The following is a 22,356-nucleotide window of genomic DNA, read 5'->3' on the forward strand; positions in this document are numbered from 1 at the left end:
AATTGTACATGAGGAAAATTAAAATTATGACTGAGAATTAAAGTTCTTTCCCAGAAACAGAACCTGAACATGAATATTCTCAATCCAACATGATGGGAAAACAAAAAGGCAGATATAGGCTGAGCTTTTCAAATAACTTCTTTATATTCCAGTTGCCATTACTGACCAAGTCAGTGTTTGTGCTGGCTTAGCAACTCATGTCAAGTGAACAACTCCAGAATAGATGATGCTATATGTTGCTCTGGGCAGGATTTACAACATTATCCAATGACCAGTATTAAAATATAGTTAGAGTGACTTTATATGTGTTTTCCTGTTAAGCAATCAAAATTTAACAACTGTATGAATCTCAGCAGTAATCCAAGTACTGTAAATGTGTATCCTCAAACCAGTTTTGCAAATTGGGACAGGGAGCTGTAATTAACCTTGCTGAAGTGGCCTTTATTTTCCACAGTTCATGATCAAAGTAGTTACGTTACACTAAATAACTCTTCTAATTCACAACACCTGAATAAACGGCAGGAAAACCAGCCTGGAATGCACGTCCCACTATCTGCAGTCATCCTGCGGCACATGTTGAATAAAGCTCTTCCCCTTGTCTCTACAGTTAAGTGAACTCTAATGATTAAAAAATGCTTCTGGATTGAAAGGTGCATCAGACTGATAACAGGCTTGTTCAGACTTGCACTGTGCTTCAGCATGACCTGGAATTATTGTATCTTTGCTGGGTTTAGGATCCATTTCCATATCTGTTTTTCTCTTAAAATATTCCCTGGCTGTTCCAAAGCACATTAAGCTGAAAGTTATCAGACTCCGTGCAAAAGAAGAAGAGGAAAAAACTAGGTTTGAACTGGCTAATGCTAGCTTTTAACAAAGGGAATGGTATGTAAAAGGAAAAGAAAACAAAATGCGTATACTTTCCAGAGTTGCTTTGGATTTGATCATCTCTCTTTTCTCCTTTGATTCAATCATTTTAAACTGAAAATGTTTAGCTTCTTTGGCTTAGGCTACTGCCTTTCTGCAGTTGAGGAAAAAAAAAAATGTCTTAAACATATCCAAGTTTTTTCAGCTAAAAGTAGTAACTTTTCATAGTGCTCTCTAGGACACAAGCAGAGGACCAAACCTGAGGCTGCAGTGGTTCCTTGGCATGCAGCCATCCCACCAGGCTCTGCAGCCACAGAGGCATACTCGAGACCTGCAGAGGGGAAAGATGAATCAGCCAGCAAAGTGGGGCCCCTTTCCCCCTGACCCACTAGCATGGTTGACGGAGAGTTACTCAACATCAAATCAGGGTGGGGACTGCTTATAACATGTATGTTCCAGGACCTCCACCCAGTCCCCATTCTCTTTTCCCCGCCCTACCACAGTGATATGAGAGCTCAGAAGTCCATAAGCCAAACCAGAAAACACTCGTATTTAAGGACAGCTTTGATTTTTCTTGAAATCGAGCATTCTGATGAGCAATCAGTTAACAGAGAGGTAAGGATCACTTTTTTTTTGCAAAAGGTTCGAAGGCTTTGGTCCTCCTTGTAGACACGGTTTACGATGATGTCAGTATCATTTATGTATCCAAGTATGTGCTATTTCAGTAGATTTTTTATGGTATCCATTATAGTTACAGATGTTACAAGCTTCCATTATTAATTTTTTCTTATGTGTTCATAGTTTTCCCAAACCCTGATCACTTCCATTGAATTTTGATTTTGTTTTCCTTTAGGGTCTTTTGAGGGAAGTTTTAAACAAAACCTTCCTACCTGTTGTTTAGGTTGAAAGACGGGAAAGTACTTTGTTGATACAACTCTAGACATATTCTTTTGAATAAAAAATGCATAAAAAATAACCCACCCAATAGTAACAGTCCACCTTATCATGGACCCCATCTGTAACAAGGGGTAAAGTTCATGCTTGTTTTTCTGAGTAAAGTTTTTAAACAATTTAAAACATTTTTTAATGTGCTGGAGAGCATCCCTTTGTGTGTGTATGCCACTGCTCTCTGCTGCACAGAGGCATGAGAGCTTGGCTGCTCTCATAGAAGCAAAGTGTGGGCACCCACCCATATTCCTGCTTAGAGCGAGAGTCAGGTCCTACTGACTTGAGGCCTCACTTGGAGTACTGTGTCCAGGCCTGGGGCCCCCAGCACAAGAAAGAGCAGGTTAGAGCAGGTCCAGAGGAGGGCCATGAAGATGATCAGAGGGCTGAAGCACCTCTACTATGAAGAAAGGTTGAGGGAGCTGGGGATGTTCAGCCTGGAGAAGAGTAGGCTCCACGGGGACTTTATTGCAGCTTTTCAGTACTTAAAGGGGGCTTGTAAAAAAAGTGGAGAGCAACTTTTTGCTCAGTCAGATAATGACAGAATAACGGTGAAAGGTTTTAACTAAAAGAGGGGAGATTTAGATTGGAGGTTAGGAGAAAATTCTTTACTCAGAGGGTGGTGAGGCACTGGAACAGGTTGCCCAGAGAAGCTGTGGATGCCCCATCCCTGGAGATGTTCAAAGCCAGGTTGGACAAGGCCCTGGGCAACCTGATCCAGTGCGTGGCATTGCTGCCCATGGCAGGGGTGTGGAACTGGATGGTATTTAAGGGTCCTTCCAACCCAAACTATTCTATGATTCTGTGACTCTATGACTTCATTTCAGAGCTAGAGCTCTGAAGGAGTTAAATCTTTGCATCCATAGGAGTCAAGTATCCTAATACCTGCAAACATCTGGTCATTTCTGTCTGCTGTCAGTAGCAAATGCCATATGGAAAGAGTGTGCAAGTATGGTGTTTACCACAAATGCCCTAGATTGTTGTTTCATGAGTTGTGTGCCTCAAAATATCTAGGAGATTCACTGCAAGCAGTGTTGTGTTTCTGTTGACCGTTACTGAAATGTGGCCATGAAAGAACATGAACAAGGCATCTCTGGCCTTTTGTTCTCTCCTTATTTATGGTTCTGTCATATAACAGAGTGACACCCTCAAATGGTTTTGCCTAATTCAACTTTCTGGGCTAAAATATATAGATCAGCAAGATAAATATATTGGGCTTAATATAGGACAAATATAACCTGACCAGGCATAGGTACAATTATCTATTCTGGACATCAGTGCTAGGAAATTAGGAAAATCAGCTGAAAATGTTTAGAATTTCAGTCATCCGCAGCACCACAGCCACCTGTTAGGAGGATAGCTACTCAGAGCAGGGATTTTAACTCATCTGCCGGTTAACTGTGGTCTTTAAAGCCATTATTCACCTTATGGATTTACAGACACAACTAAGATAACATATCCATATATATCAGTCTGGCTTTGCACCTCTTTGTGCTGTCTTTTTTCAACTAAAGACAGGATTTATGTATTTCCACCCCTCAGTTTAATACAAGTGAGCATCAAAAATGAACAAGAACTTACTCCTTTTTCAGAATTTGCTCTCAATTAAATTACTGTGAATTGTAACAATTGGAACAGGACAATAGGCCTAAATGAATTTTGAATTATAGTCCTTTTTTATTATTTGTTTCACAAAAATAAGTAACATTTGTGTCTAAAAATGAGGCCTGATCAGCTCTGTGTCAGCTTCCAAGGGTCCACCTCATAGTTTTGGACACTTGAACTTGATAACACATTGGAGAAAGCACTGTAGCCCTGATTTCTGCTAAAGGAGGAGATTAGAAGTAAATGACTGCCTTGGTTCATTTCCATCTTTGACTCTTTTCAATTTATCTATGTGAGGCTGTTTAAACAATACATGAACCATTTCATATGGATCACTCTAAAAACCAAATAGCAAACATAAAACCCCTCTTAAGTACATACATGAAGTTTTGCATCAGTTTCACCTAAAGGATAGTTTCAAGCTTTTATTTTTATTGGCACACAAAGCAGGCAGGCTAAACCTTAAACCCTAAAATTATGATTCTTCTCTGGTTTTATATATATATATATATATATATATTACTAGTGCAGGCTGACAAAGATTTCTCTATCAAATATATGCCATTTACAAGCAGAATGCTGTCTCCATTCTAGTCACCAGCCACAGGAGCTCAGCTAGGGGTCCTCAGTGTCAAGCTGAGCGCTTTTCTTTCCCCATAATAAAGGTCCTGCAGGCTAAACTACTGGTAGGCTGTTAGTGACACTTCTGAAATGCCTTTGATGGGCTTACACAAATGCAAAGATTGGTACTTAACAATGCTGTTGATGGTATACAAGAAGTTTTTGAATTGTGCTCACCCTGCATTGTCTTCCATGTGGTTGCATGTGTGAGTGTATATATATGGATATGTGCATGAATATACATAAATATATGAAGTATGATGATTAATGTGGTATAGACATTTGAGTTTCATACATATTTGTGTATGTATTTAATATAAAACAGGGACATGAAATAGAAACTAACAAAACGCTACTGACAGCTTATTTTTTAAAAACTGTTCTTGTGACTCTTATCTCACCCAATCAGAAGCACCAATTGTATCAGAGAGAAATTACAAAAATATAAAATGATGCTAGTTCTTAAATACAGGCTTTGTTTGTTTATCTTTTATTTAATTCACTTTGAAATAATACACTGTGATCTTTACATATTTTAAATACTTTAAACTGTGACATCCAAGTAGGTGGCCTAGCCAATACTTCCTTTTTCCCAGTCAGATGCACTGGAAAAAGGTAGCAGACTGTGTTTTCAGGAGACATGAGAAACTTGCTGGCAAGCTTTTCTAGCGTTGTCATCACATGTCAAAGATGATGTCTGTGCAGAACATAGGTTTCTTATCAACACTGTTTTCTTGGAAGACAAATTTTGTTTCCCTTAGTTCACTCACTTTGAATGAACGAAAAGTCCATGGGGAAGGAATCAGTCCTTAAATCAAATATTTTTTCTTATAATTGAAAAAGTCTTGCTTCCTCTCTGCCCCAACAAAATTTGCCATAAACAAGAGGATGTAATTAATTGGCTGGTAGACTACTTCTCATTTCCAGCCAAGTGGCAAGATAAATGTTGTGCAAATATAGTATCCTACTATCCTCTGTGTGAAATCATATAGATAAGTTATAATATGTCTAGTTCTGTACCAATACAGACAGCCACATGCATGTACATGTGCTGAAGGGACGTGTAAAGTTTATATTTTCTAGATACTATGCATTAATTTTTTTCCTTCTTAAAGAATTCAAAATACTTTTTAAAGGACTTGTTTTCTGTGCAATGGAGCTCATGGGCAAGCACTCAATAAAAGCAAATGAGGAATGCAGTCATGGTTCTAAAAACACTTCACATTCTTCAGACAGATGCCAGTTGCATCCTGTCTAATCCCCTCCACACGTATTATCTTTGTACACCTGCTTTCATTGTCTCACTTATCATTTTTTTATACTTATATACAGCATATACAAGAGGGTAAAGCAACAGAACAAAGTACAGATGCACACACAGTGTTCTATGCTACAATTTTGCATCGTAGTCATAAAAAAATAGTTGTAGATTTGGTACTTAGAGTCAACATCTTCCATTAAGATATTTTTCCTACTTTTCTCCCTTTTCTCCTCCCTCCCACTCCCCCCCCCCCCCCCCCCCCCTTCCTCCTTGGCACCATGTCTGTGTTTGTCTTTCTTGGCAGATTAACTGAAGCACATCGAACAGCTGTAAAAGTCATCAGGAGAATGCAATATTTTGTAGCCAGAAGAAAATTTCAGGTAAGCAGCACTGTTAACCATAAGAACAGTTTGTAGGCTTAACTACATGATGTTGAAAGTGCTCTGAGAGTGGATTTGTCGTTGTGCATATGGTTGCAATAAGTCAAAGGTACAGTTTAGGCTCTCAGCCTTATACCTTTCCTATGTGGTGTTTTTCATAGTGTGTGCAAAATTACCAACTATCCATGAGTATAGTATGATATGTAAACCTTCTGAGTTTGTGGAGTCTGCATAGCTATTTTTCACTTCTCTTTCTTACTGCATTTGTTTTGTTGGGTTTTGTTGGTTTGTTTGTTTTACTATACTCACAAACATATAAACTGCTTACCCATCTGCTAGAAGAACTGAAGACAAGACTGTTGGAGTGTCTGCTCAAATACTGTTACTATCTACCCTGATCATTTAACAACTGGTTAGATGATGTTCAACTCATCACATGCTATGCATGATTTATGTATCAATAGTTTTTACTGACCAGCACTATGCTGTGTAGAGTTGCTTTCCAATTTTTTCCCTAGCATGGGACATCAGAGAGGCCTTATTTTATGAAATTGTAGGTCATCTGCCCATCTGCCCTCTGGAAATTTGCTGACTTTATGAAGTCTTAAGTTAAATTTCTCAATCAGATTGCAAAGTGATCAAAATATATGTGCTGCTTTGGGAAAAAAAAAAAAAAAAAAAAAAAGAGTCTTCTTTTGCCTGTTTACTGAGGCCCAGTACGACCAGTATGATAAAACTTGTTTGGAATGTGATTCTTGTATCATCCTTCTCACCACACATGTGCCAATGGTGCCATGAAAATAAATAATTAACTTCTGGCCAGATTTTCAAAGCCCCTGTTAATTCCATCTGAAGATTCATACTTTTATGTGCAAGAGGTTCCACAGCAAGGTTTTAAAAAGATAAAGGAAAAGCCTAAATTTCAAATAAGTTTGATGAGAGCTGAGCACTTAATTGCCAGGGATAGAAATCTGAAATAAGCTTGCATTTCTCAGAGGACTGAATTCTCTTCTGGTCTTTTCTTTTCTGAGGCTGTGAAAAGTAGCTGATCAGCCTCCCTGTGCTAAATAGATTTTGGACATTCAGATTCAGATGCTGTTATTCTGAGTTTTGCCTTAAGAGCTCTAAACACACTGCATATAGAGTGCTGAGCCCAAATGGCCAGGATTTGAGATTGATTTTGGGGAAAAGAAGTGGACAGAATGAAAGTTAAAGAAGTTCAAGTTCTGTATTTACCAAACTTCCCTGGGAGCCCATCACATCCCTTCCTAAGTTGCATTGTACATCCTAGTGTTCCTTAATAAAAACATGACAAAGGATATGTGCCTGCAAAGTTTGGCAAGGCATAAAATGCTCAGCTTTATGGAAAAGGAGGAGAAAAAAAATGGAGAAAGTTGAAAGGATATTTTTACTATGCTTTAGAGGGCTTGGACAGACTGCAGTGTACAGTACTTCACAACAGGATTCAGAGATGATGATTTAGTAAAAGGGATCTCAGATAGAGGACTTCTTTTGAGAGAGAAACGAAATTTCATTATGAGTGAGTAGAATTAATTATGCACATAGTAGCCCATGGGGGAGAGGGGAGGAGGTGAGGAAAAATCCCTAGCACATCTAGGCTCTGCGCCATGCATCATGTTTAAATAGAGAGTCCAGAGGAAAGGACAGAGGATTTAGCCAAAATGCTCTCAAAGCACCCCCGCTAGTCAATTTAAAGAGTGATACTGGCACTGTTTCTCTGGGCGAAGACAATAGGCTGCTTTTCTGGCCAGAAATTGTGATGTGTCAGCGTCTGCAAGAAGTGAAGCTGGGGAAGGAAAAAAAAATGGCAATAAACTGAAAGCTGAAACCTCCCTCCCCCAAAGTATATCTTCTCAGAAATGCACACAAATGTGCATGCACACTACTGAAACCATGAACTCTTCTGAAAGTAATAATACATGTAAGTGGTGATGGCTAAGCACGAGGAAGGTATTTTGTCACGAAGAGCTTTTGCTTCTTCATTCATTTCACAGGATTTGTTTCCATTCCAGTTCCATGCTTTTATTTGAAATTTCTAGGATCCTGTGGCTGCCTTCCAAGCATGACTCCAGCATATACTGTAGGTGTTCAGTGCATGTGTGCAGTGGTGCATACTAATGGCTCTGGCTGAAGCTGTGACAGAGTGGAAACAGACAACAAGATGACTAATGGGCTGTTTTCAGTAATTTCCAATTACTAGATTTGCAGTTTACCTTTCTTTTCTTTTCTTCTCTTCTTGAGTCAGAGCCAAAAAGGAGACATCTTACCCCACATTTCCCATAGGGCTTGGTATGTCTCTGAAAATTCTGATGTTTTCAAAAGGACATCATTTACAGTTATTCCACCACACACACACATTACTTTTACTTGATAAAATTTTGCCATAGTGCACTTTTTATAATCACATCGCCTTATGCAAGTTCTCTAGACTTGTTTCAGAATTCTGCCTTAGTGGTTAGAGGAAGAAAACAGAGCTTGGCAGAAGCAACTGGATTCTCATTAGAATGGGAATAAAGCTAGGCAGATGGCAGGGCTTTTGTTGTTGTTGTTCTGTTTTGTTTTGTTTCAAAAAACAAACTCTTTTGCATTTTTTATCTGTTCTTTTTTATTTATTTGAATTGCACCTCTTCTCTGACTTAGTAGGTATCATTAAAGACAAAGAACCACAAACAAAATCTATGTGCAGCTGTCTTCATACTTATGCAAAGTATCTGTCCTCATAGTTATTTAAGCAATAATATTTCTGTCACCAGACTTCTTTAGTCTTCAGAGACATTTGACTCTGGGTCCAAGTGTTATGAATTGGGCCTATCTCTGTGATTCAGTCCTCTGACATTATGATTAACATATGGTTTTGGAATGAGCTGAGAAATATCACACATGGTAGTCTTAGATAAGTTATATATCTTGGTTTTGTGTTTTCAAATACACTGTGAAGGTCTAATATTTTGCTCAGTATGAAGTAACATGAAGACATGACTCTAACTGACAGTAATGGGAATCATTTGGCTCCATCTCCACAGTAAATATGCACTCCTAAAATGCCTACATACTTTTTATTCATTGCAACAACCATTACAAAATGGCAGCCAAATAACCTCTGAAAGACACACACACACACACAAAAAAAAAGTCTGTCTGAAACAAAAATCAAGTTTAAACTATAATTATCTTTCAATCTCATCTATGACTCCTTCCACAGCAAGCTCGGAAACCATATGATGTGCGCGATGTGATTGAACAGTACTCACAAGGACACCTCAATATGATGGTTCGGATAAAAGAACTTCAAAGAAGGTAGGCCCTGTCTACCTCATGAAATATTTGAATTCTCTGGTGCCAGCTGGCTTTAGGGGAGATGTGTACTTAATGAACAGTAATTGTCCAAAATTGCAAGCACAACAGGGAGCACAATATCTAGAGGATTTAACTTAGAGTCATTTTTAACCCCTTTTATGAATGAATTTACAATTATCCTTTATTCTCCTCCCTTCCTTCAAATGAAATTAAAGGAAATTAAGGTGCATGCTGTTAAGTTTGTAGTATGAAGTGAGCTTTTCTGTCTTCTTTTTAGAAAAGAAAAGGTTTTCAAATAATGATTTACCTTTCTGTCTCCTCTCTGTGGTTCTCCATGGTTGAGAGAAATCTGGTTCACTTGTGTTCTCCTCTCTATCTGGAACTTTTCACTTACTGCATTCGTCCCTGCACACGCTTTCTCTGGGTGTTGGGATTGCAGCTGAAACATTTTGCCACAAAACTATCCCCTTCAGTTTCAGCACAAAGTGCTTTTCTCTTTACAAATTAACTCTATGGACCATGATATCAGACTGAACTCCTATGGCTCTTAAATGAAATAAAAATCAATAATAATAATAATAAATAAATAAATAAATAAATAGAACCTCTCAACCCTGTTGAGTGGAATCTACTGTGTCAATAAATACACATATTAAATCCACCTGCGTGAGATTCAAGGAACAGTTGCGGATGTTATTAAGAAACCATTCTGTCTTTACAGTCTTTGTTATTAGATTGAATTAGAGAGAGGACAACTATTTTTCAGTTACGACATGAAAGTCTAAGAAATAAAATATTAGTACACATGAAAGAAATGATAATAATATGGTTTGATTCCGGAAAAAACTCCAGAGAACTAAACTGTTGACTGTATTTATGTGCATCAAATCACGCTAATCTGGTCTTTTTACTTGCTTTGTTTTAGGTTTAAAATGACTGTAAATTCTTATGTAAATTATGCATATGTACTATACTATACTTTTTTTTAGCAGCAGAGTTTAATTTGCTTGGTAATTCCACTGCTAGCAATTCTCTATTTTCTTTTCAGATTGGACCATTCCCTAGGAAAGCCAGGCCTTTTCCTCCCAGGTACAATGACTGTATTCTCAGTATTTAGGTTCATAACTTGGTGAAAATACCAGTGGCTACAGTAATATAGATTTATAATCTACCCAATTATGAATTAATATATAATTCTGTTAGTAGGCTCAGGAACGACTGTGGAGAGATAGATACCTTGCATTCAGGTGGTAGTGGAGTAAATGGAAATAAAGAATATATATTAGAAATGCGTATCAGTGAATGACAAGTTGGAAATACCTGACTGGAAAAATTCCGCCCCCCCCCACCCCCCCAAAAAAAAATCTTTCTATATCTTTCTATGTCTTGTGTTGGGGTTAGGATACATGTTAGTTAAAGAGATCTTTTCCTTTCTGAACAACCTATGGATTTTAGTTTGGGAAAGATCAAAGGTAGATGAAGGGTAGATTATTCAGGAAGAACTGGGATAGTTTGAAAGCTAGAGTGATAGAAGTGTTATGAAATTAAATCTTAAAAAATGCAAGGTCATACACAGGAAAACTGATAAAAAATCTACTTGCTGGTAGTATTGAACAGTCTGGAATGTCTGAGAAAAAGAAAGTACTGGTATGTTAATTAATTGTAAACTAATGCCCACTGAATGTAGGAAAATGCTGTGATGTATCAACCAAAAATAATTAGTCTGATCCTAGGATCAGGAGAGAGATTTTCAAGACTTACAGGGACATGTGCATGCCCTTGCACAAGACTCAGGTAAGGCCTTATGTGGACTGTTGTGCAAAATTCTGACTCCACATCTTTAGGAAAGATTATCTGCACAGAAACAGGGAAGAAATACCACAGTGACCAGTAAAAAAGAGAACCTGTTCTATTAGTGGGAAACAGAAGTTTGCTCTTTTTAACCTAGCAAAACAAAGGGCTGGAAAGAACAGTCTGGTAATTCTACAAGGCGAGTAATTACCTGGGAGGCAAAAGAAATATATAAGAGAAAGGACAGTATGAACAGAAGAACAGATGTTAGTAAACTGGTCAAAAATACTTGGGAATCATGGAGATCAGAAACCTGAATATGGAAGGGACTGAAAGAAGTGATACTTAGAGGCGTCTTATAAAAAGGATGGAGAAGGACTCTTTGCTTGGTAGATAATGATAGGACAAGGGGGAATAGTTTTAAATTTAAAAGATGATAGATTTACATTAGACATTAGGAGGAAATTCTTCACTGTAAGGGTAGTGAGACACTGGAACAAGTTGCCAAGAGAGTGTGGATGCCCCGTCCCTGGAGTTATTCAAGGCCAGGTTGGACGAGGCCTTGGCCAACCTGATCTAGTGGGATAGGATGAGTTAGATGATCTTTAAGGTCCCTTTCAACCCAAGCCATTCTATGATTCTGTAATTTGTTACAGTAAGATATTGTCTTCAAATTTGCAGTGGTTCCATCTTCTCTGTCCCTAAGAGCTCAAAAATGACTTGGGGACTGAAGTCCCACGTGCCCAAATGACTTTGCACTCATGAGCATAAGTGTAACTGAGAGTCAAGGGTGCCAAAGTTATTTTAGAGCCTTTTAGAAATGCCTCCATATTATCAGAGGTTAAAATGATTTATACTGTCAGAATGAGGAGTGTCTCTCAAAACACAATGTATTTTTAATATCTGATCGCTGGAGAAGGCTCAGTAGTACATTCCTCTTCCCTGTAGATGAGATGGTTTTGGATCACAGGAAAATAATCAGTCAGCTTGAATACATCAATAAATATTTACGCTTGGGAATTCATTTCAAAATGTGCAAGCTAAATTTACAGAAAATCTTTGCTTACCCCCAAGAATGTATAATTTCAAATTTAACATTTTCAAATTAGAACTATTATTTGTACTAAAAAAAAAAAAGTATTTGAGCACCATTTTATGAGGTGTCTTCTTGTTTCAGAGGTGGAGAGTAATTTGAAGTGTTGGTTGCAAAGAAGTTAACTGTGAAATAATATTCTGAGCAGTTTGTGAAGTGTCAGATTTTGCTGAAGGTGTTCAGGAAGTTTAGTCACCAAATCTTTGGTTGAAAGGATCATCGAAACCGTTGGGAGGATCTTGGATGGGCCTGTGGATTTGAACAAGATTTCGAAGTGTTCACGTGTTGAAAAGAGAGTAAGTTACTGAGGAAGAGCCCTGGGGCTGTGTTTGTGAGCTTTGATTAATTCAGTTCTAAGCATCTCATATGGGAAACCTACATATAGGACAGCAAAAGGAAAGTGGGTTATCTGCCTGTAGGCCTGAGGTTACACAGCAGAACTTGCTGTTCCAGGCACATGCTGGAGAGAGTGCCAGCAAACACAGACGCAGCTAATTAAAGGGAAAAAAAAAGTCCAAGTCAAAGTCTGCCACAGAGTTTTTATCATTCATTATTATTTTTTTTAATTCAAAAAAACTTGTTTTGACCTTATATTTGGAGGGGAAAACAAAAACAAAGACAAAAACAAAAACAAACCAAAAAAAAAAAAAGGCACCCAACCCCCCCTGCACCTAGGGGGTGCACCTAGGGGGAAGATAAATTTGAGTAGGGATACCTACCCCAAACCTTCAAAATGTTTTATGATAGACAGTCTTACTGGGGAGAGCACTACAGGACTTCAGAAATATTTGGGTAAACCCATAATCTGTGCTCTGGAGAAGATTATGGCATCCCTATCATTCAACTAGCTTCCCTTAGTCTTTTCTTGCAACATCACTGCTGAATTACTGCTTTGAGACAGCTCTCTCGGATGCAAAAACAAGGTGGCCCTGCTGTGGATGATGTCTACCTCCACAGCATGCCAACTCTACAAAGTTATACCTTTTGCATAGACATACGGCTCTGCCCTCAGATGGACTGGATAAATACTTACTAGGAAAGGTAAAATGGTTGTTAGGGCTGCAAAAACAGGTAAGATCAAGAGGGGGGCTTTGCAAGACCAAAACCAGAAGTTATTTGATCTAGTAGTTATTTTATATAAACCTTCCACAAATCCAAAAATAAGATGTGGTTCCAGATAAATGGTGTGAAAAACTAAAACTAGGGTTAATTTATAATTAGTCCCAGTATTATCCAACCCACCAATAATCAAGTGATGAACAGCGATGAGTGGTTATAGTATTGGTCGGTTTGGGTGGAAACAGACTTTTATACTGTCATCCTCCTCTGGAAAATAGAGCTCATCCTGAGTTTTCCTTAGAACGGATAGCCAGTTATACATCAAAAATGTATTTTCAGTCTGATATATTTTTTCGAGTTCAAAGGCATTACTAAAAACCTCATTTATAAACAATATGGATGTTTCCTCCAGACTGTGTTATTTTTGTATTGATGGCAAGCAAAAGAGAAATGACAATGCAAAGAAAATGAAACCACCAAGGAGAAAAACATGAGAGGAATTTTCCTTTCCAGCTCCTTTTATTTTTCCTGTTTTATTTTACTCGTATTCAAAGAATCTTAAGGTCTGATTCCAAGCTTGTGGAATCAATGGGAGTCTTTCCAGCGACCTCAGTGGGTTTTGGATCAGGCTGTTACTGAAACTCTGTTGTCAACTTTGATAATATTATATGAAGTAATTGCAGTGTGTCTGATTTATTCTATAGTATTATTACCTTTCAAAAGTAAATGATGTCATAAAAGATGCAGAATCTGAATTCACTGAAAGCAATTATTGGGGTGGGGGTGTGGGAGTGGGGAAATATGATTATTTCTCAAGGATAAAAAACACTAGAAGCTGTGTTAAAACAAGATAAGGGTGCAATAACAGAAAAAAACAGCCATGCTGGATCATGACAGTCATGTCTCTGATGGAACTGGAAGCAAGGTGCTTTGGAAATGTAAAAAAAAAAAAAAAAAAAAAAATGCATATGTTGTCTCTAACCTTCCCGTAAGCTTCCAGCCATTTGCAGATCAGAGACTTCCTGACATGGTTCCTGTGTATTTAGTAGTCATAACTGGTTTATGCTCAACAAGCTTGCCTGGTTTCCCCTGAACCCCATGTAAACTTTTCACATCTGTGATATCCTGTGACAAGAAGTTTCATGATTTAACTTACACATACACATATTGTGAGAAATCCTCCCATTTTGCTTGTTATGGTGTTGGTTCTTAACAGCTTTATTTGAAACTTCTAATGTGAATTTTAAAACATTAAGAAGATAATGAATAAATTTTCCAAAGAGTTGAATCCTATTTTTCAGGAATTTTCCCAGAAGAACGTATCTTAGCTTCGCTGAAAGCCCATCTCACAGTTCCTGATAACACAAACAATTCTGTAAAATGAGATTAAGATTCCCGTGATAGTAAACAAACACCTTAATAATTGAAAGTATTGGTATAGAAGCAAAGCATGCATTACTAACATTTCTTGAATTAACAAAGCAGAAGCTTCTGTAATGATACAAATAAGAGAAGTGTAATACTTGATCTTCACTACACATGATGGAGTTAATTGCTTTTGAGTGCCTTTTTTTAGACTAACTATAGCTTTTCAGGGGCAAAAGTGAAGAATAATGCCAAAGTAAAACAAAAGATGCAGTGTTCAGATTCAGAAAAGCAGTTCATCTGAACCTCTTGGATCTACATAAGCAGGTGGAAATCCCTGGAGAAAAAGGATTTCTTGTAAACCTTTGGCAGTTCCATTTCTTGCTTTATTTCCCACTTTCAGTAGTCCCAATACTAAACTTGATATCATTTCCTGAGGTTTTGAGATATCTTTAAGAATTTGGAATATCCTAGTTGTAACAAGGCTTGAATTCTTCATTTTCTGTTTGGAAAAAAAAAAAAAAAAGAATGGCTTTCAGATAGATACATTTTATAAATGTTGAGTTAGCTTACATCTGGTGGTATGCACTATAGAAGTAAAACTCACAGAAGACTCTTACTCTGTAAAAGTAGAGTAGATCATTTCCAGCTTTTATCATTTTCAGACCATCTGGCTGTAATTCATTCACTGTCCTAATGTTCCCCGTAAGTATTTTTTCAAACCAAAGAAAAAATCTGTTTTCTTAAAAGTTTGATATATTCTGATGAGATAGAACACAGTAATTGAGTGGGGAAAAAAAAAATTATGCTGCTGTCTCTCATTTGATTTTTCTCTTGCTCATTTAAGATGGAATTGCTGTTTTTTGTAAAAGAAACAAAAATTGAATAACCAGCAATATGTCATTTATATCATGTGCTTCCAATTGAAGAAAGAGTTGGGTTGGCCCTTCTTGTTTTCTCGGCTAGTGTGGGCAATATTAAAAAAGCTTTAATTCTTTTTTTTTTCTCTTTTTTTTTTTTTTTTTTTACAAGAGGCATCTCATATCATCACTAGAAAAAAGGATGTAGCATCTTTGTGAAAAAATTAGGAATTAAATACAGGTGGATATTGTTTCGAAAGCCATAGAGTGTGTATACTGAGGAAGGCAAAGGCTTTCAGGGAAAAAATTTATGTACTAGCAAAGATGAGATAATATATAGGTGACCTAAGAACTGTTCAGTCTCCTGAAGTATAATACTTATTGCTTATACAGTACTGTTTTATCTGATGGAAGTCTAAATATACTAAATGATGGTTTTATATCATATCAACCATGTGAAACATGCTGGTTTCAGGATTTATTTTTCTTTATGTTTCTGAGCTAAAATTTGTTCATATATATTTTCATCCTGTTATAAATAATTGTGACTCCTTTCATGATGACCATGCATGTTCTCTTTCTGTTTGAGCCTTTCACACATATATGAGCTGTTACTAAAATGTGTAATGATCTCTCTGTTTTATTGAAGACACATAAAAAAAAAGACTAAACTTAGTAATTAAAGAAAGTCACATAAAAAACAGACTAAACTTAATAATTAAAGAAAGTTATTTTGGATTACAAAGCAAAGAATGTAAAAACTAAGATACTTCAGATTTACAGTTAGCCATGCTATCTTTTCAATTATGTAAAAGCAAATAATCTAATATAGAAAGTCTAAAGTCATATCTCTTGAAAAGACTTGAGAGAGAAAGCATAAACATGAGATAGAAATCAAATGTATTTGAGCAATGTTATCTGAACTTCTGCCTACCATTCTTACCACAATTCTCTGCACATTGTATATACAACCCATTTACTTTTAGATAAAGATGGTCTTTGTTAGAGAAAAATGCTTGTAAATTAGAGCTGAATGCTGATTTAAATGGAGGCTAAAAAGAAATGGGAAAGAGTGCAGCCTTTTGTGACTTACATAGCATGGATGCTAATAAAGGGATGGAGAGGACGCAGCTACATGTGTGTATATCATGCATTTCTCTTCAACTGACAAGAGAGCCACATGCCACAAAATAGCTTTTTATCTGCTTCCTATTTTCTTGTTTTCTGTTCTACACTGCATTCAGGGATAACTAAGATAAAAAACATTATTAACTTGGTTTGGCTGTTTTGGCATGTCTTGGTGATTATAGGAAGGATGCAATTAGAGCTGGTGAGGAAATTATTATTAAAAAAAAAAGTGGGTTTTCTTGTTTTATTTTTCTTGCTGTGTTATTGTTTGTTTGTTTATATATATGTATGTATGTTAGACCTAAACAACAAAAGCACTTCCTACTCACTGCTGTTCAAATCACATCCCAATTTAGAAATCCTTAAACACAAAAGTATAGACTTTAAAAGACGTGTCTACAGATTTGCTAATTAGAGAGTAGACTAAATTGTTCATTATTTCATTTTAGACAGAAATGAATATATAGGTAAACTTGAGCCTCAACCTTTTTATCTTTTTATAGGATTCTGTGCTTGTGGACTAATCAGTGATGAACGCCACACATGTATGAGCCAAGCTGTGTCATTTGTTTTGTCCCTACACAGTGTCCTTGAACAGTCTTTGAATTTTCTCTCTGTATGGTGTTTATGGTATTTACACCTCTAAATTTTCTTATGAAGCACTTCTCCCTTCTAATGCCTGTGCAGAGCTGTCAAGGGACAATAGCCTTTTTAATATTCTAGGTGATCTGTAGAGAAGGAAAGCAAGAAGAGTACTCTTGCCAGCATTGCTTTTTGCAAGTTTTCCTCTAAGGTATATGTGTACCTTCAGATGAACTTTGGTGCAAATGTATGTCTAAAAGTATCACATTAGCAAACATATATGCTGCTAATGGTAAGGCAAGTACCATCCACTGAGGAATGCAAGAATGTGAGTTCCCTGAAAAATGAGCACACATACAGCAGTAAGGGAGAAGGCTGATACACTATAAATTCACACCTCAGCCTGTCTACCAGTAAGCCCTTTAGATTGTGCTCATGCCCCATGCAAAATGGGCTGAAATAGCTCTAAAACCCAAGGCTCAACCACTCATAAATGTGGAATAATTTATGGAACAAGCAAAGAGAAATTACTGCAGCCCAATACTGGAATAACAGTTTAGACAAAAAATGTATCCAACTTCCATTGACACGGGTTTCTAGGTTACTTTAGAATTTGAGGTGTGTTTTGTTTTGTTTTGTTTTTATGTTTTGTTTTTCTTGTGAATGTTTTCTCCTAGCTCAGCATATATACATTTTTGTGCTTTTTTCCCGCGGACTAACACTTCCAAAGTATGTCATTCCTTTGCAATTGGTCATGTAAACACAAAGAATAGAACCCACTTTACACAGCTTTAATTCTTGGCTCCCCACCCCACTGTTTGCAGTGTGTAAGTGAAGCAATTTGCATAACTGATCTTCAATAAGAAGGTTTCACAAAGGCTAGGAGGAGAAAAGGATGGAGATGCAAGTGTTTTTCCCAGCATCATCCCTCTGCACTGACAGGATAGGTCTCTGCCATTCCAGCCACTGAGCCCCAAGACAGTGCTCCCTCCTACATCTACAACCTCAATTGAAAATTATATGTATTTCTGTGTGTAAAGATACATTGCACATGTCAAAATGGGATGTATGCATAGGGATCATATCTATTCCACCTAATTATGTGCCTTTATTTGAGATAATTAAAGAAGGAACCAGATCACCTCAGACTCTTTCTATTCTTCATGTCCACGGAGTACCTCCACCAAGGTCCAGATTGTCCTTTAGGCTAACTTAATCTGGTCCGTTAGACAAATTAACTCCCTTCTCTCTCAGTACCCTCTTTCACTTCCGTACACTATGAAAAATTCTCTCTTGTTATGTTGGTGTCATTTATATTACTGTAATATTTTACCAGCTGAAATAGCACTAGATATGATTCATAGTTTGAGTTTTCTCTCAATCTAATGAATGTCCCATTTCTATTCTTATTTTATTTAGAAAAAGGGATAGACAAAGGATACTATACTGTAGGAGCCAGACTGATTCGGCTAGAGGATAAGGTAAGTGCATGAAAGCTTTTTTCTTTCTGAGTAATGATATCTGATCTACTAACATGCAAGATAGTATCTTGGCATGATTTACTTTAGAATTACAGGGCACCATAATAAAGAATAATATCCTAATTTTTGTAAGGGAGTCATTGAAGTATCATGTGCATGGTGTTCAGCATTAACTGTTTACCTGCCATGCAGATTTTGTTCTTGATTTTAAAAGGGACCACTTACATGTTGAAGCCAAATCACATATCTTGTAGGTAGATAGTACCATGAACTGATGAGGTGTTTGTTGTACCACAATTAGTGAGTTAAACAGAAAGGCTACAATCAAGAGCCTTTGTAAATGGCAATGGTTGATATCTCAGCAGTCTTGAAGTTCTCTAATGTTTACTGCATTTTCCCCTGTGCAGTTATCTTTGTAACAGTTCTACCCCTCCCTCCACTGAATTCAGTTATTCTCTCCAAGAAGGTGTTCATCTGTGTTATTAATTAGCATTATACAGAAGTATGCCTAAAGGCCGAGGCCCAGTGAAGCTCTATTGTTTTAGGCCTATTGCAAACATCCTCAAGAGTTTTTCTCACTCAAGTGATAGCAAAAGTACAAGTTCACTTAAGAGGAGAAATCTATTTTTCTAATACTGTCAGCTCTCTTGAAGGCATACCTATCCCTTTAAAAATGGTGACTCTAAATAGTGTGCTTCCTATGGACGGTAGTGACATAGTCACTTTGGTGTGTGATATGATGTAATGTTTCAAACAAAAGTCCATTTGAATTTAGCATAAGCATTTCCTATTTGTGTCTTATTCTTATTCAAAACTTGTCACACAAGTTTTATTTTCATGTCTTTCTGGGGAGTGGGGAGAGAAGAAAAGGGGAAGGAAGCCTTTCATCACATAAGAATTTAAGAGTTGTGCTTCTTGGCCCCTCACCCCTCCCCCCCCCCCCCCAAAAAAAAAAAAAGAAATTAAACAAAAACGATTTCTCCCTTTATTGCCTAACATTTAATGATCATTGTTAGAACAACATTGGAAATATGTGGGGCTGTGATGTCAAAGGATGGGTTTTCTTTGACTTTTAGCTTTCTTAGTGTCAGGGAATGAGCTTCGCAGGAAAAGACAATTTATCTGAGGTAATTTTTAAAGTGGATTGGTCCCTTGCGTGGACAGTCTCATTCAAAGTGAAAGTGGCTTTCATTCAAATTAGCTCAATTAACTTTAAAAAGATATATGGCTCTTTAACCTCTATATGTTTTGTGAATTCACACCACTAGTTTATTCAGATTTCTTGAATATGCTTGTATAGAGACACCAACAATATGGGTTTGAAAATTCAGCAAATGTAAAATAAATAAATAAATAAATAAATTACTTTGTGTGAGAAATGTTGCTAGCACTGTAAATACTTCCAGTAGCAGTTTTTCGTGGTCTCCCGACTGCTTCATATTTATGAAGAAAAAAGGTCAGAAAGTTATTAATGTGTCTGGCGGTGTCCCAGTTTTAGCACAGTATGCTGTGGATTTGATAACTTTTGATTTCAAAGCCTTAATTTGAGTACTGCTGGGGTATCAGTGTAAGAAGAGGAATGTTACAAGACATGTCTGTGTACACAGCAGATGCTGCAATGAATGATCTCTGTTGCAGGTGTCTGCTTATGCTCTGTTCTTACAGCTTAAACCTGTAGACCAAACTCTTGATGATTCTAAATACTAAAATTTTCATCAATACTGCCTTGATTGTAAATGCTCAGAGATGATGAAGCAACGTGGTTTAGCTTTATCATATTAACTGTCTGGCATGTGGTAACCAGTCTGTAGCAGAGATTTACAACAACGTTCTTGGAACAGTCCTGCAAGTAGAAAAAAAAAAAAAAAAAAAAACACCAAACACCACCACCACCACCAAAACACACAATGGTGGAGCCAACTTAACATGCTTTAGGCATAATCTAAATATAGTTTTGCAAACCCAAACCATTCATGTGGGCAAAGCCTAGCTGCTGTTTTGTTTGAATAATTAAACCATAGTGCTTTAACTGACCACATACTGTATGGGAACAGGTGATTTCTATCTCTTTACTCATTGTTCTGGAGAAAACAAGGAGAAGGGAATAAAAATATGTCAAGATATTTTCATAAGATGATGCTATGAAACATATTCAATCATTGCAACTTCTTTTTTGTTCTCAAATCAAGCTACAAATGTAAAATAAAACACCCGAGTCTGATGGAACCCAGTGCCTTTGTTCTTCCAGTACAAATTAGCCTTCTGGTAGGTGTATAGGACTTTATGTTTCTGCCAAGAAAGTAGACAAAGTACAAAAAAAAGGGGTTGTGGGGTTTGTTTTGTTTTCGTGCTTTTGTGTTTTGTTTTTTAGTATTTGTAACTTTTTGGCACGTTAGGCTAAAATATATATGTTTACATAGTGAAAACAAAGTTAAGCTTCCCAGATATCTCTATTTTAATAGGACAATAGAAGCAACTGCATCCTGTTGTCAAACTGTTTCCCCTAAACTATTTTCCCAAGTCTCATGGGATCTCCTGCTTTAATAGTTCACTGCATAGTAGCTGCTATGTGCCCAAATGTGGAATAATATTGGAGTCAGGAAAGACAAGCTGGGTTTCAACCTCTGAGGAGAATAAATGAAGCAAGGGCATGTCTGACAACAGGCTCCAGCTGGTGGTGAAAAATGATCTCCCCCTTGGAACTAGAAAACCTTTGGGATCAGCCTCATCCCCCTGGAGAAATTATTTTAACATTCAGTAGCCCAGTACAGTCATGGCAGCCTCCCAGCCAAATGACACATCTGATAACATGACACATTTTTGGACAAAGGCCAGTTGGTGTAGACTGATAAAAAGGCAGTACAGATTTCTATGATACAATCTGTATCAATAAGCTATTACTACACTTCTAGCCCAGACTGATCTTTCCCACCAGCATTTTCCCATTCATTTGTTTTTGTTGTTTCTCTGAAAGGGAATTAGAAAGTAATTCAACCATTCATAGATGCGTGTTGTTCTAGATAAAGCCACATTAATGCTTTTTTTTATAAATTTTGAAAAGGAGGGAGAGAGAATTGTGCGTTTATGATGGTTAGGATAAACTTTGTTCCCTTTGGTAGTTTGCTGCTATTTGAGTTAAAATGCCAGATTTGCCATACAGAAAGCATAGGCACAGGTGTCTGAAGTGGTTGCTTAGTGATAGATAAAAGTTTTGAGGCAAAAATGTCCCAAAGGCTCTATGATAACAGCCTTCCATTCATTTTGCATGAGCAGTCTTGTCTGCAAGCTCTCTTTTGTGGCTGTCAGAGCTCCATATGTGATTTAAGGTAACAAGGAAGAGGTAAGAACACTAATGTGTAGGATGAAGCACCACGCAAGTCCACATAAAACAGAGTTGAAATAAACTTGTATTCACTTTTAAGCACTCCAGAGCTGACTGGAAAGGGATGAAATGTATGGTGGCAGTTTCCAGACAATATGTGAAACTCTTTTTGGCAACATCAATGCTGTGCAAGGCTGTTCTCATTAACAAGGCATGTTGCACAGTGTAAGTTTACCCATAACAGTTTTCAACCTGTTTTTCCCTGAGTAGGACATAAAGAACTTACTTTGTCATGGTCAACATTAATAACCTATTGTGGTTCTTTTCAAATAAACATTGAGATGTTGAGAGAAAGAATGGAGCTTCTTTCCCAACACGTGATATGTGCCATTTGGCCGACCCTTTCCTTAGTTTGATGGCAGGATTTAATTTTAAATTGCGGTATGTAGCTATTGACAGATTCTTTTGAAACGTATTAAGAGGGAGATTGGTTCCAAGATGATGTTCTAGAGTTGGCATTAGTTTCTTTTTAAAACTGTAAACTAATGCTTCTTTATGATGAAATGCGTATTCTTCCTTTTTCTTTTCTTTTCAAAATTAGAAACAAAAATCTTGGTGTGCTGCGTCCAACTGCACGGCAACCTATAAATAAAAACAGGAGAGAAAAGAATCTACAAATGA

At 37.1% G+C, this 22,356-nt stretch overlaps 1 protein-coding gene across 1 annotated transcript in view; it reads left to right on the forward strand.

The window, feature by feature from the left end:
* Positions 1–22,356, forward strand: part of LOC121064063 (potassium voltage-gated channel subfamily KQT member 1-like) — a 498,888-nt gene that overhangs the window by 272,584 nt on the left and 203,948 nt on the right. The window contains exons 12-15 of the mRNA XM_040545255.1: positions 5,601–5,676; positions 8,900–8,994; positions 10,043–10,083; positions 18,292–18,353. Of these exons, the coding sequence (XP_040401189.1) occupies positions 5,601–5,676; positions 8,900–8,994; positions 10,043–10,083; positions 18,292–18,353 (274 nt within the window). The remainder of the gene's footprint in view (positions 1–5,600; positions 5,677–8,899; positions 8,995–10,042; positions 10,084–18,291; positions 18,354–22,356) is intronic.

The sequence above is a fragment of the Cygnus olor genome, chromosome 1 (assembly GCF_009769625.2).
Source record: "Cygnus olor isolate bCygOlo1 chromosome 1, bCygOlo1.pri.v2, whole genome shotgun sequence".
NCBI classification, from domain to species: domain Eukaryota; kingdom Metazoa; phylum Chordata; class Aves; order Anseriformes; family Anatidae; genus Cygnus; species Cygnus olor.